General features: G+C 41.5%; 1 protein-coding gene across 2 annotated transcripts; it reads right to left on the reverse strand.

Annotated features, from left to right (window-relative positions):
* Positions 1 to 246: 246 nt before the first annotated feature.
* On the reverse strand, positions 247 to 13,065 carry LOC131255679 (uncharacterized). 2 transcript variants are annotated; one of them, XM_058256467.1, is made up of 6 exons: positions 12,425 to 13,065; positions 3,372 to 3,408; positions 3,037 to 3,273; positions 2,678 to 2,725; positions 633 to 1,078; positions 247 to 510 (listed from the first exon to the last, which is right to left on the reverse strand). In XM_058256467.1, the coding sequence occupies exons 1-6, from the start codon at positions 12,724 to 12,726 to the stop codon at positions 438 to 440; spliced, it is 1,143 nt and encodes a 380-aa protein (XP_058112450.1). In that variant the 5' UTR covers positions 12,727 to 13,065; the 3' UTR covers positions 247 to 437. The 2 variants fall into 2 exon arrangements, with proteins under 2 accessions (XP_058112450.1, XP_058112451.1); XM_058256468.1 differs by having other exon boundaries at positions 606 to 1,078; positions 12,425 to 13,056.
* Positions 13,066 to 13,469: the final 404 nt, after the last annotated feature.

Consider the following 13,469-nt stretch of genomic DNA (forward strand, 5'->3'; position numbering starts at 1 on the left):
TGGTTACATATTACTAACCAACTCATACCTTGTATAACACCCATTTTTAGTGGAGAATCCTAGCCATCCAATTCAGGGCAATTTCCACCAGTAAAATGTGAACCGCTACCGATCTCATGCTCAATTTCTTTAACTGTCCAATTTCAGACCACTATATAATGGATGACTTTATTAGTTATAAGCCTGTATAATAAATATGGTGGCCCACTAAATCAAGAGAACAGAATCATCCACTGAACACCAACAACAATTGAAACCTGATTAAATTAACTAAATTCCTAATACTTCTCTTGAAAACACATAATACATACATTTTCCATTACCACATCAATCTTCTCAACTTATCAACACCAACAACATCAGTAGCAACAACAATAACAAAACATTTATAAATCATAATACAGCGGTATTATTTCTATCACTGACCTTTGTCTCCCTCAGACCTCATAAACGGCGTGCTTTAAACAATCAATATTGCAAAATCCAACCGATCTCATCATACGCCCAAAGCTGCCAATGATTCGATCCAAACAGTCAAGAAAAATACAATATAAGAACAAAAATACACAAGCCACAGTTTGATAACACAGTTAAAAATAAGTAACTCTTAGCCACTCCCAGTTTTATCCGACCGATCAATGCTGTTCCTCGACCGTTCTAGTGGGCCCACGCTGTTCCTCGCCTTCTCGGAGCGCTCCACGCTCCTTCTCGACTTCTCTCTTTTATCAGTGCTGGTCCGTGACTTCTCTCTCCGGTCTGTGCTCGTCCTAGACTTGTCTTTGAAGTCTGTACTTGGCCTTGGCTTCTCTCTTTGGTCTGTGCTCTTCCGAGGGAGCTCGAAAAAGTCCGAACTCTTCCGAGAAGGCTCGGAGAGATCTGAGCTCGGAGTAGTAACAAATCTGATATTGGGTGATCTTTCGACAGCCAATATGAATTTCTTGAGATGGCTTATGTACTCTGGATAGAGTTCTAAGTCGCAGTGCTTCCCTCCTTTGAGCCAGAGTGGCTCGTACTTCTCTTTACAAAGCTCCCAAAGCTGCTTGCCATGGGAACAGTCCACGACATCGTCTGATGTCCCCTGCGAACACACGTGGAAAAAAAGAAAGGAAAATCTCTCAAACAACATTCCTTTCGATTGCGTAGTCGATGATGCTTGGGTGTGTTGCATTCCTGATGTTCTAGGATTCTGTTATATATATATATAAAATTTTTAAAATTATAAATTTTGTTGTGGAACAAGTTAAGGACTCACAAGAGTTTCAACACCAGGTCAAGGGTTCGAGTACCCATAGGTGGTGAAACCCTACTACGGCGTGAGTATGTGGGTGTGTGTAAAAAAAAAAAAAGAAGTCAAGGACAATTGCATGGAGTGCCAAGATCGACTGAAATCAGGCCATATGTCTGGAGATTGGGAAAAAAAAGGTAAGACTGCTCATTATAGCTTCCATTGGTTATAGTTTTGAAACCATCCATTGAGATTGCACATAAAATATATTGTCGGAAAACTATCAATGAGCACTTCAAAAAGGTCATTTTACGAGTTAATTTTGAGTTTAAAGTAAAAAATTACTATTTTTAGTAAGTCATGGGTTTTACTATTTTAAGATGTTTTAGGGTTTGAAGAGTGCTATAATAACTTAAGTCTTTGTTTTGAATCTTTTAGGAGAGATTGGGTCGGATTAGATGTCTTTACAATTTTTAGTAAATTTACTATTTTGAAAAAGTTATGAATTTAGGGCTTAGGGCTTATAAGTCATATAAAGTGCTTTGTATACATATTTTATTTATTATTCTAAGCAACATTTTAAGGTTTTGTGGATTTGAGTTTTATAGTAGAGGAAAGAAGACAATGATCTCTTCCTCCCCATTTCAACCATGCATCTGCTTTCAAGGATTTCTCATGGATTTGAGTTTTGTTGTTGAGGAACAAGACGGTGATATCTTCCTCCCCCTTTCCATTACATACTACCCCAGTTTTATTGCAGTAGTTTGAGCATTGATATGTATTCATCTTGGCCCAATACCTTGCAAGTGGCTCGTGGGAGGTAGTCGATCCAGAGTGTTCATCTAGTGGGTCACATTCTAGGATGCCCCATCATTGAAAACACACAGATCGGACGATCCTAGCCATTCTGTCGGTGGTCTTCAATAGCATGGTAGAAAATGAAAATCATCCACGATCAACATTCAATAGTGTGATGATTGGTATTGTCCCATCAGGTTTTTTTTTTTTTAATAACCATGGGCTATGCATGGATGGATTGACAAGGTAGACGGTCTGGATCAGCCACCGCAATTTCTCTGTGTCTGGTATTGGGTGGCTAACACATAACTAATAAGCAGTCATGCTATGCTATTTTGTGAAAGCCTGAATTGTGGACAGATCATTATCACTTGGTAAGTATTTTACTCCTTTGAATGTGGACCGATTAGGCATAGGATCGAAGGGTTCGAATTGTCCCATCAGTGAGATCTGTGGGATATCCACCATCCATAACAGGACCCATAAAATCAATGATCCATATCACCCTCCCATGGGTCCCACTCATACAAAATCAAGACCAATGATCAAATAATTCCTCGTAAACTAAAATGTGTTAATGGGTCATGATCTCTGGATTCAACAACAGTTGTACCGAAATAAAACTGATGGAAGCATCGGAGTAGAAATACTCACATGAATTATCAGAACAGGACAGGTGACTAGAGGGATTTTATCAATATTCTGCACAAAAAAAAAGGAACAGATTGGCACTCATTAATGGTCAATAACAATTCACAAATCATCAAGGAAAAAACATCAAAGCTTCAGATGATCCAATGCTCCTACAAGCACAAAATTCTCACGCTTGGCATGTGTGTAAGACGATCCAAACCGCTTGACGGACCAAAATCACAATGTACAGACAATCATTACCATTTCAGAAATGGGGTACAAGAATCGAAAGGTTAGGATTGTCCGATAACATGATTGGAAATGGGGGATTTCATGCTTGTATGAGCATCAGATCTCATCCAATTGAAAAACATGTGAACCTTATATATGTCAAACCAGTATGTACGCTTCACGGGATACATAACACGCAGGCCAGACAGAATGGGGCTATGCAGAACAACGGCTCTCAGACGAGGCAAGCGGGCCGCTAATTCCAAAGTGGGGCCACTGCCGACCGACTGGCCATATAAAATGATGTCTTCTTCCTTCACGCTGTAAGTTTCTTCAAGGCATCTATAAGCTGCCTCAATGTCTGCATAAGTATTTTGCTCACTTGCCTACCAAAATGCAATAGAATTAATTCATTTAGTGGGGAAAAATCACTTCCAAAGCCTTAAAAATACAAAATGCAGACTGTTGTAATGTGAGGCCAAACCTTTCCAGTTGACTGTCCGTATCCAGAGTAGTCATACCTGTTCAGCAGCAGATGTCAAAGTTGGGGTAAAATAAACATTACGCGTTTTGATGCACAATTGAATTGAATTGTGAAAACATGCACGGTTTCACCTGAACTTATGTTTCATTCAATTCCAGATAAAAATTCATGTAATTCTAATTTGTAGCCCATGTCTTCAACATGTATGCTAAAAGGAATGTGGGCCCCACAATAACGGTTAAGCCCCAGAGCTGTGAGGTATTTGGACCATGAACCATCAGCAGCAGGGAGAATGGTTTGAACGGTTGGGATTAACTTAAATACATACCTCACATGAAGACAAGATGTTTTGCTAATTCTCCCTCACAGTGTAGCAAACTCACAGCATTGCCTAAGAATATACAATTAACTGCCAAAACTAACTGCATTGGAACTGTTTTCTTTCACTTGTATTGAGTGCCTTGTTGGTTATAAAATTTCTTCTTACTATTAAAAAAAAGGAAAATAAGTCTCTTCATACATGCAGCTCCATCCTCATGGTACACATGGAACTGATCGTGTTTGGGACTGTTGATCTAGTGGGCCACCACATGAATGGGCTACTACAGTGATTGGATAACCCTGAACCATGTGGCAAATCTTTTTCTAGGATTTTCTTGGGGATTTTTGAAATTTGATGTTTTTCTTAGTATTTATTGAAAAATCTCAATAACAAAATAAAAAATTAAGAAAAATTTAGTATAAAGTTATATAATGAATTAGTTAAATTTTATATGATGTTTATGCTAATATCAGGGTAATTTTGCCAAAAAAAGAAAAAGAAAAATTCAAACTGTCACTATTTTGAAAATCTTGTGATATTATCATGACAATGTATTTCAGTTTATTTCTCCACTGTGATTTTTTTGCTGGTTGAATGTGGAATGATTTGAGCTGACCTTTCCTTACAAATGCTGATGATCAAGATTGGTATCTCAATTCGATCCTTACATATTGGAATATAGACTATCTACATGGTGGACCATGAAACCAACATTCCTGATCACCACATGTTTGCCACATGTACTATGACAATTGGGAGTTGCATAGAGCTTTTATGTGGTTGGGTCTTAATCCAAATACCTGATAACTCCACTTGATCTCTAAGGGCCCGTTTGGATACCGCCAAATAAGTTACTTCTTCTACTTACAACAACAGGTAAGTAACTTATTTGAGATAATTAAGTTTGGTTTATGATCAATTATAAGTAGCTTTTTTATTTAAAGTTAATAAGTAGAAGTCAAGATAAGCTACTTAAGGCATAAGTAGCTTAGCTTAAGTAAATTATGATCCAAACACCCCCTAATTGACCTAAGTCAACTTGGGGACATGAGTCTTTAATTGACTTGGTATAAAAAAATATTTATAGTCATCATCACCATATAAGCCTTACCACAATCAATTAGGATTGGTTACATGAATCCTGTTTCACCATTCTACTCTATCAAGGGCCGTACCTTCAATTAGACTATAAATAATCGAGTATTTTTATTACCATCTCCATCCATGTACTTCTGGGATTTCTCTTTGCTCTTTTAAAGGGTTTAACTTGTACCAACTCCTAACCTTTGTAGTTCTTGGTTTCTGTTGTACATGACTAAACCATCCAAGTATACTTTTCTCTCGTCTCATTAGCTATTGGTGCTACTCTCAAATACATCATTTCTAATTCTATCCTTCCTCGTCTTGCCACTCATGCATCTCAACATCCTCATGTTAGCTAGACATCTTATGAACAAGTTGTTCCTTAACTACCTAACATTCTGTCCCATAAAGCATGGTTGGTCTTAATAGTTATCTTATAAAATTCCCCTTTCAGTTTGAGTGGTACACAACGATCATATAAAATGATGGAGGATATCTCAATTTCTTCCACCCAGCTTGAATTCTATGAGCAACATCCTTCTCAATCTTTCCATTCATGAATTATTGATCCAATGTATTGAAAGTGGTCTTTTTGGGGATCTTGGTCCACAACTTAACTAATTCCTTGTTTCAGCTCCTTTTGTTACTAAAATTGCACTCCATGTATTTTGTTTTAGTTTGACCTTTATATTCTAAAGTGCCCTTCATAAATCTAGCTTTGTGTTTACACCCTTCTTGTCTTGTCAATCAAAATTGTCATCTGCGAACAAGACAAACCAGAGGATCTCTTCTTGCAAATGTCTTGTTCACTCTTCCATAACTAATGTGAAAAGGGACAAGCTTAATGCCAATCCCTGGTGCAAGGCTTTAGTAATTGAGAACTCACTTATCTCTCCACTAGTGGTCTTCACATTTATTACCGCTCCCTCATAAATATCCTTAATCATGTCAATATCCTTTTGAAACTCTTTTCCCAATGCCTACTAGATTAACTCTCTAAGGATCCTATAGTATGCTTCCTCTAAGTCATAAAGACCATGCGGAAACCCTTTCTCCTCTCCCAATATTTCTCCCTCAATTGTTTAAGTAGTGTTGATGCAGAAATCTGGTAATCCTCATCAGACCTTTGGATACCTGCAAAGTTAAAGCGACAATGGAGACCCTGACTATGGCAGGGGACCCTCTAATGCCTAAGAACTGAGAATTTGGGTCTTAGTCGTATTAGGGTTTTTTGTGCATACCTTTCACTGTTGATGAGGCTCTTATTTATAGCCTTCTAATGCCGATAACGTATATGGCAATGAATCTGCCATTTAGTTGCATGTCATAGAAGGGATTGTCCCCAAAATCCGAGGCATTATCCTCGGTTTGGTTCTGGGCGAAAATCTCGAGAGACTGATCTTCCCCGTGTAAGGAAATCTCCCGGTGGTCGGCTCTCTAGGATATTGTGGTAGACGGTCGAGGCCGACCTCAAAGTCGGATTGGTTGAGGTCCCACAGATCGAGTTGAACTGTCGGTCGTGGTCGGTGTGCGAGGTCGATGTTTATATCTACCCGAGGTCGAGCTAACAAGATGTCGACCAGAGCCGAGCTCACTGTTGGGGTTCAATCCTCATGCTATTCGTAGAGATCGTGCTTGATTGTCAAGGTCGAGCTCTTATCTGACCTCCGTCACTTGTGCCTTATATCCTCTCTTATTGTGGTTGTCTTGGTCAGTCCATTTTTACCCATAACAATAGCCCCCTTACTTCTGAGCGTTCTTCAAGAGCTCGGGAAGTAAGTCAATGTGGACTAATGCTTGCGTGGTGCCTTGCGCGGAAGAGGTCGGGAAGTTGAGAGGTCGAGCCTGTCCGTCATTATGGTGGAAGAGAGAAAGGTGGCTGGCATGGGGATTGAGGGGGATCCGTAATGATTGTGAAGGCGTGCTCAAGATAGCGTGCACTAGCACGGTGTCCTTTTGGTTTTCGGCCAGTCACATGTGGGCATGTGGCCTTACATTGGAGGTCAGGTCGGTCTGCGAATGGACGGTCGCCATGTGGCCTTCCATCAATTTATTTCTCAATAATATTATTTTCACTTATTTAAATTTCAATACCTAGTTTTTGACCCTTATTAATTTAAGTGTCTTTCTTTACAATCATTACGGATATTGCACAGTTAGACTCTGTCTTGGTATAATATTGTAATATTTAAATGTTGATTGTTTTGTTTTCCTGAATAGAAATAAATATATTTAATTGGCATATGATTTACTTTTGAAAGTTATTAAATGTTCATGTTTCTTTTAAAGTATGTGTTTGCTAGAGCTAGATATATTGTATGCCTGGGCCAAATCAAGGATAACATCCCTTATTTTATTTATTTCTCCTAAACACATATCCTTAATGTTCTCATATCCCCTGCTTTCTTTTCATCAAAAGAACATTTAAGTAGTCTCCTACAAATATGCTCTCTTTGTTTATAAGTCCTTGCATTGATTCATTTATATCCTTCTAGAATGATCTCTTGATTCTATCCTGTAACCTTACTTGCGGCGCATGTGCACTAATAACATTGATTCTCTCTTCTGTTATTTATAAAATTCTATCACTTTCTCTTGTAACATCCACAACTTTATTCTTTAAATCTTTATCCACCACCATTCCTACTCCATTTCTATTATTAACCTTTTCTATATACTTCTATCCATCAATTTCTTTAGAGCTGCCCCTTGTCTACGGCATGTGACTGCGTGCCAGGGGCTGTGTGGGGTCTACAAAGATGTCCATGACAAATCCACTCCATCCATCATTTTATTGTACCTACTAACTTCGCATTTTTCTCAGTCAATATTCCTATATTTCATGGGGAAGACGAATCCTATTCTTCCAAACTAGTTTCTTTACCCACACACATCCAAAATAGCATGGAAATCCTTGCCTAGTCTCATAGCAACCGGCCTCATTTTTCACTGCATCCGGGTACTGATTTAGTGCTTCACTTAATGAAATGCTCTACGATGAGTTTAGAATGTTATATTATTCTAATAAAACATTATCTACAGTAGTAATAATTATTTTAAATACATAAAATTATTAAAATATGTAACTCCATGCAATTCTCATATACTATTACTTGGCTTGGGAGTCACCATGAGTTGTGTTGAGCTGTCAACAAATCTTGTTGTATCAGAATCAAGTCAAACACATAAAATCAGATTGTTGGAGCAATCCTAACCTTTGATTCATGGACACTTGTGTATGAAAGATCACCCCATAACTATTTTTCATCATTAACCATTCAAAAATCATAAATATTTGAACAATCCTAACCTTTGATTCTTGGACATTAGTTTTTTTCTTTTATTTATTTAATTTTACATTAGACCATTAGCTATTTTTTGTTCTTAATTGACAATAAATGTCCACTAATCTGAGAGTCAGACAATCTAATAAGTGCAATGTTGGTTCATGATACATCTATACTAGGAGCCATAATTTGGGCATTTTAATATGCATTACTTGTATGCCACGTACGCAACATCTAAGTGCCTGCACATCATCCATCACATGGCCAGACTATCAAAGTTTTTCTCCTTCCCATGGGCATTACTCAGCACCCTTTTTCTTTGATTAAAAAAAAAGAGTCCCTTTTTCTCTGTCTGGCCAGGAGCCGTACAAGGAGGCCCACCTTTCTGTAATACAGGCTGTTCATCTGGCTCCCCAACAAATCCTTTCAACATGAGGATTTTTTTAGAGCATGATCCAACCAGCTCACCAGTGGGTCCCACCTGTATAGTTAGTGGGCCCAGACAAACGGTAATGTCAGGGGGCTCTGTAGGGCCCACTGTTATCTATATGTTTTATCCACGCCGTCCATCCATTTTGATAGATCATTTGAGTACATTAGCCAAAAAAGGAGGCAGATAGAAGGCTCAAGTGGACCACACCACGTGAAGCCGTGGGAATTGAACTCTTACTGTTGAAAACTTCCTAGGGCCTGCCATGATGTTTATTTGCCATCCAACCTGTTCATAAGGTCAGGTAGACATGTATGAAGGGAAAACATGGCCCCCAAGAAGTTTTCAACGGTAGGATTTAAGTCCCCACTGCTTCCAGTGGTGTGGTCTACTTGAGCCTTCGATCAGCCTACTTTTTGGGCTCAAGATCTAAAATGATCTGTAGAAATAGATGGACGGCGTGGATAAAACATATAGATCACGGTAGTACCGAATCCGCGCAGTGGATCCCTGGATCCACCGAGGTGGGTGGGATTCCTGACTGTGGGGCCAACCTTGATATATGTGCTTAACATCCACACCGTCCATCCGTTTTGAAAACTCATTTTAGGGAAAAGTCCATAAAATGAAGCAGATCCATATCTTAGGTGGACCATAATACAGGAAACAATGGTAATCGACCATTAAAAAATTCTCGTGGGCCACAAAAGTTTTAGATCAAGATGATATTTGTTTTCTCTCTTCATCCAGGTATTTGTGACCTTATCAACAGTTTGGATGGAAAATAAACACTCTGGTGGACCCCATTAGGTTTTTAATGGTGGGGATTCAATCAAGATTGTTTCATGTGGTATGGTCCACCTACGATTTGGATTTGCTTCGTTTTTGGGATCATGCCCTAAAATGAATTGATAAATTGGGTGGACGGTGTGGATGTAAGGTTCATGCATCAAAGTGGGCCCCACATTTAGGGATCCACCCAAACCTTACCCATCCGCGCACCAGACAAAAATGTGCCATTCATCCATCATCATTACAAAGGTTTCAAAGGGTCGCGTTAGGAATCATACGCACTCATGCTGTGTGAAATGGAAGAGGAACATCGCAGCAAACATGCTTGCCTTGCTAACTAGTACGAGATCAGCACCGTTCATCATGTGGGAAATTTCGTTTTCCAACGTACGTGATTTATCCGGCCCAAAATCAGACTCTTTTCGGCATCTAAGGTGGGCCACACTTCTATCAGAAAATGGATGGTCAGGAAAAATGACCAGCGAACCACTTTCAATGTAAGCATGTGGCCTACATTGACCAACGGAATGACCTGAGTTTTGGTTCGGCCACATGTCCACGGTGGGCCCTACCTGGTGAACGGTCCAATATCATGCACACGTGTGGCATTTAGCACCCTGCCGTGTAGTCTCTCCGTCCATCTCACGTCACCCACGCGAACGGCCAACAAGAGCTTATTGAACTCGCTCGGCCGTGCGGGGAATGAGCATGCGCGTTCGTACGTATGGCAATTACCATACGTGCGAGTTGTGTGGGGCCCTGAGTGATGTGTAAGTGCCATCCAACCTGTCCATTGGATGTGTCCACACGTATTAGTCCTATATCCGAAAATCGAGCCTGATCCATAGCTTAAGTGGGCCACACCAAAGAAAACAACGAGGACACTGGTGAGCGGAAAATCCACCGTAGAAATTTCTAGATGAAATGTGGGGTCCACCGTGTTGTATATATGTCATCCAACCCAGTTATCAGGTTCAAGAATAAAGGGACATACCAAAACGGAGGCGATTCCGAAACTCAGGTCCGATTGTAGGTGCGATTATACATATCTCTATGGTGTGTCCCATCTGAGCCTCGGATGCAGATGATTCCTTGGATGTACGGTGGATATGATTAATCTCACCAGATTCACGGTATGGATTCTACATGAAAATCACTGGTGGGCCCCACATAGCTCAAATATATCTAAGTACCATGCGCTCCATCCGGGATCATTCCTCCGAAAGTGCACTCGCGTCGCACGTGGGAACAACGCACTGGCGAGCTGCTCTTGAGGAAATACTAGAAATGATGATCAACGGTTCAAATTCTATGTAGATGCGTGGCCCACCTAATGATCGTGTAAGCCTGATTTTAGATGAGCACCACGTACGCAGAAAGGATCTTCTGACGGACAACTCTGATCTCACACACGTGTGGCCTTTTCCACGTGTGAGGTCATTGCAGTTAGCATTTCTCTCCAATAAAAAAAAACACGTCCGTTTGGTATCCAGAAAAGTATGGTACAATGGCTGGTTTCCACATCCGATTGCATCGTTAGATTGATCTGAACCGTTCATTTTCTCAATACCACCGCATAGAAGCTATAAGGTTATAATCATGCTTCATTGATGATCCTGACCTTTGAATATTGGACTTGAATACTAGCTATTAAATATTCATCTTCATACATAATGACCCGTCCAACAAACGTCTCTTACCATCATAGTCTGGGTAGCGTAGAATCCAGATCATGAACAGTTCAGATCATCATTTAAAATGCAATTCGGGGTGAAAACTAGCCGTTGTACCCTAGCAAATGGAATACCCGAGATACGCATCAGATGGGACCCACCTTATATAGACAGTATCCGACGAACAAATCAGGCCAGTCAACTCACTAGTTGAGTCACCACATGTAAATACGGTTTAAAAACTTGCTTTCAACGGTCCACATTCAGCATAAAAATGTGGCCCACCTGAAGATTGGACTCATCTGATCTTTTTTGTCCATGCCATTTAAACGTGGGTGCCACCTGATACACTGCTCGGATGTCAAGATACACGAGCCACGTTGGCATATGTGGCTGCGTGTAGAGGTGTGCGTTTAGTAGGAAATAGTGCTCCTAGTTGCACTGAAAAATTTGATAGTCCAGTTGGCCAATCTCGACCGTCCATTAGGTCCAGTACAAATTTCATGGGCAACCATGTGGCAATCACACCGTCATTTAGATGATTCTAATCAACTGGTTAATTGCCTACAAAATAGACGGCCTAGATCATTTATTGGAAAATAGTCCAATCAACAGTTTGAGCCGTCTAATTTTTTTGTGGGCCATCATGGATTGCTTGTGGTTCAAAAGAATCACTTTTATAAGAGAATCCTGACAATCGCATCGATGGTTTAAACGGATGGCTATGAGAAACAAGGACAAGGAAATGGATGGACGAGATTATCAGTTAGATTTTCAAATGGTAGCCCATGAAATGTATGCTGAAGCTATAATAGGAAGTGAGGAGCCGACAATTAAGAACAGAACATCGTCGGTATGAGATCCTGACCGCTCGTTACTTGGGCTCCACTGGGCGGTCCGATCATCATATGGGCCACACCTCTAATCTGAATTTGGACCGTTCAATACTTCCATCAAGCACGTAATCCGTCCGATGACCAGACTTCCCTGGCTAAGTCGCAGGCATGGTGGGGCCCACACCATGAATGCGGCTTTTTCACACACAGGTGCCTCGTTGTCACGTGCGGGGCCGAGTCCGACTCCGACACGCTAGCGCGGTACAACGCGGCACCTAGCGTCCGTTAGCGAAGTGACGACAGCCGTTATGACGTCTTCTATCATGAATTACTCGTACCAGCTTTCGACGGTCGAGAATTCATCCAGTCAGATTGAGATCCTGGCCGTTAGTTACCTACGCCCCACCAAGCATGTACTCGAGCTGAGAAGTGAGACCGGTTCGCTCATCATCTGGGCCACACATGTACTCGCGGACCATCCAACAATCCTTTTTATCCGTCCATTTCATCGTACACATAATCCACCCGATGACCGGACTTCCCTGCTCGAATTACATACATGGTGGGGCCCACTTAATTCCATCTGACATTACGCAAACTGAAACCATGATCGGACGGTCTAGAACTCACCCCATGAGATTGACGCGGAGATGGACGCTGAGCTCCGTGAACAGGTCGTACATCTGCCCCAAATCCGCAGCGTTCCCGTGCGAGTACAGGACCGTTAGATCCGCCTCGACATTCCGCACGTACATCGCGACGATCTCGCTCCCCTTCTTCGTGACCAGCTTCATGACATCCACGCTCTCCCTGTACGGAACTCCCGTCAGTCGCGCCTGACCATTGGATTCGTCCACCGCGACCTCGTACGACGGGGGGTCGGGCGGGAAGAAGGCGAATTTCGAGGCCATGGATGACGTCACCCCTCCCATGTTCTCTCCAGTGGCAGCAGGGCGTAATTATGGAGAAAACCAGGGCGGATTCCGGATCAGGCCGGGCGATGGGAGCGGCGTCGGGATCTGTGTTTCAGCATCGAATCGGACGGTGGAGATTTCGTTTGATTTCGGCGGAGGTTTTGGGAGAGAGTTTGGACGTCGAAGGTGGAACGATGGAGCAGAGGAGAGAAAACAGCGAGCCGTCTTTGGTGGAGGAATTATAGGATCCTCGGCCCGAGGATATTCACAATCTACGCTTTGTGCTAGTGGGGCCCATGGTTCAGTGATCCAGACCGTTGATATGATTCTCATAAACTATCTTAGATTGATAAATCTTGGCCACAAATCTGTGACCCTTTTTTCATTTGAATGTGGAGAAATGCTGTTTCCCTTTCCTCAGCCATCTGTTATTCAGTCCTCAATTTTACAGTAGATTTTTTCTCATGATCGATTCACATTAGGTCTAACACGACCAACGGTCTGGATTACTTAAAGGTGGGACCAACTTGTACAGACAGGAAACCCGAGTACACTGCTCATATGATCGGATCGAGTATCGATATAGATCATTCCTCGGGCGGATGTCGTAAAGGGGAGTGGGGCACGCGCCATTCCTATGATTAAAGAAGAGGATTGCGAAGCTACTCGCGATAGAGGGATTTCGAATCCTACTCACACGTGCCAGTGAGGATTGTGTGTGGGAGATGACCCATCCATCTGGTGGTCTCATCTGAACCGTC

The sequence above is a fragment of the Magnolia sinica genome, chromosome 9, assembly GCF_029962835.1.
Source record: "Magnolia sinica isolate HGM2019 chromosome 9, MsV1, whole genome shotgun sequence".
NCBI classification, from domain to species: Eukaryota; Viridiplantae; Streptophyta; class Magnoliopsida; order Magnoliales; family Magnoliaceae; genus Magnolia; species Magnolia sinica.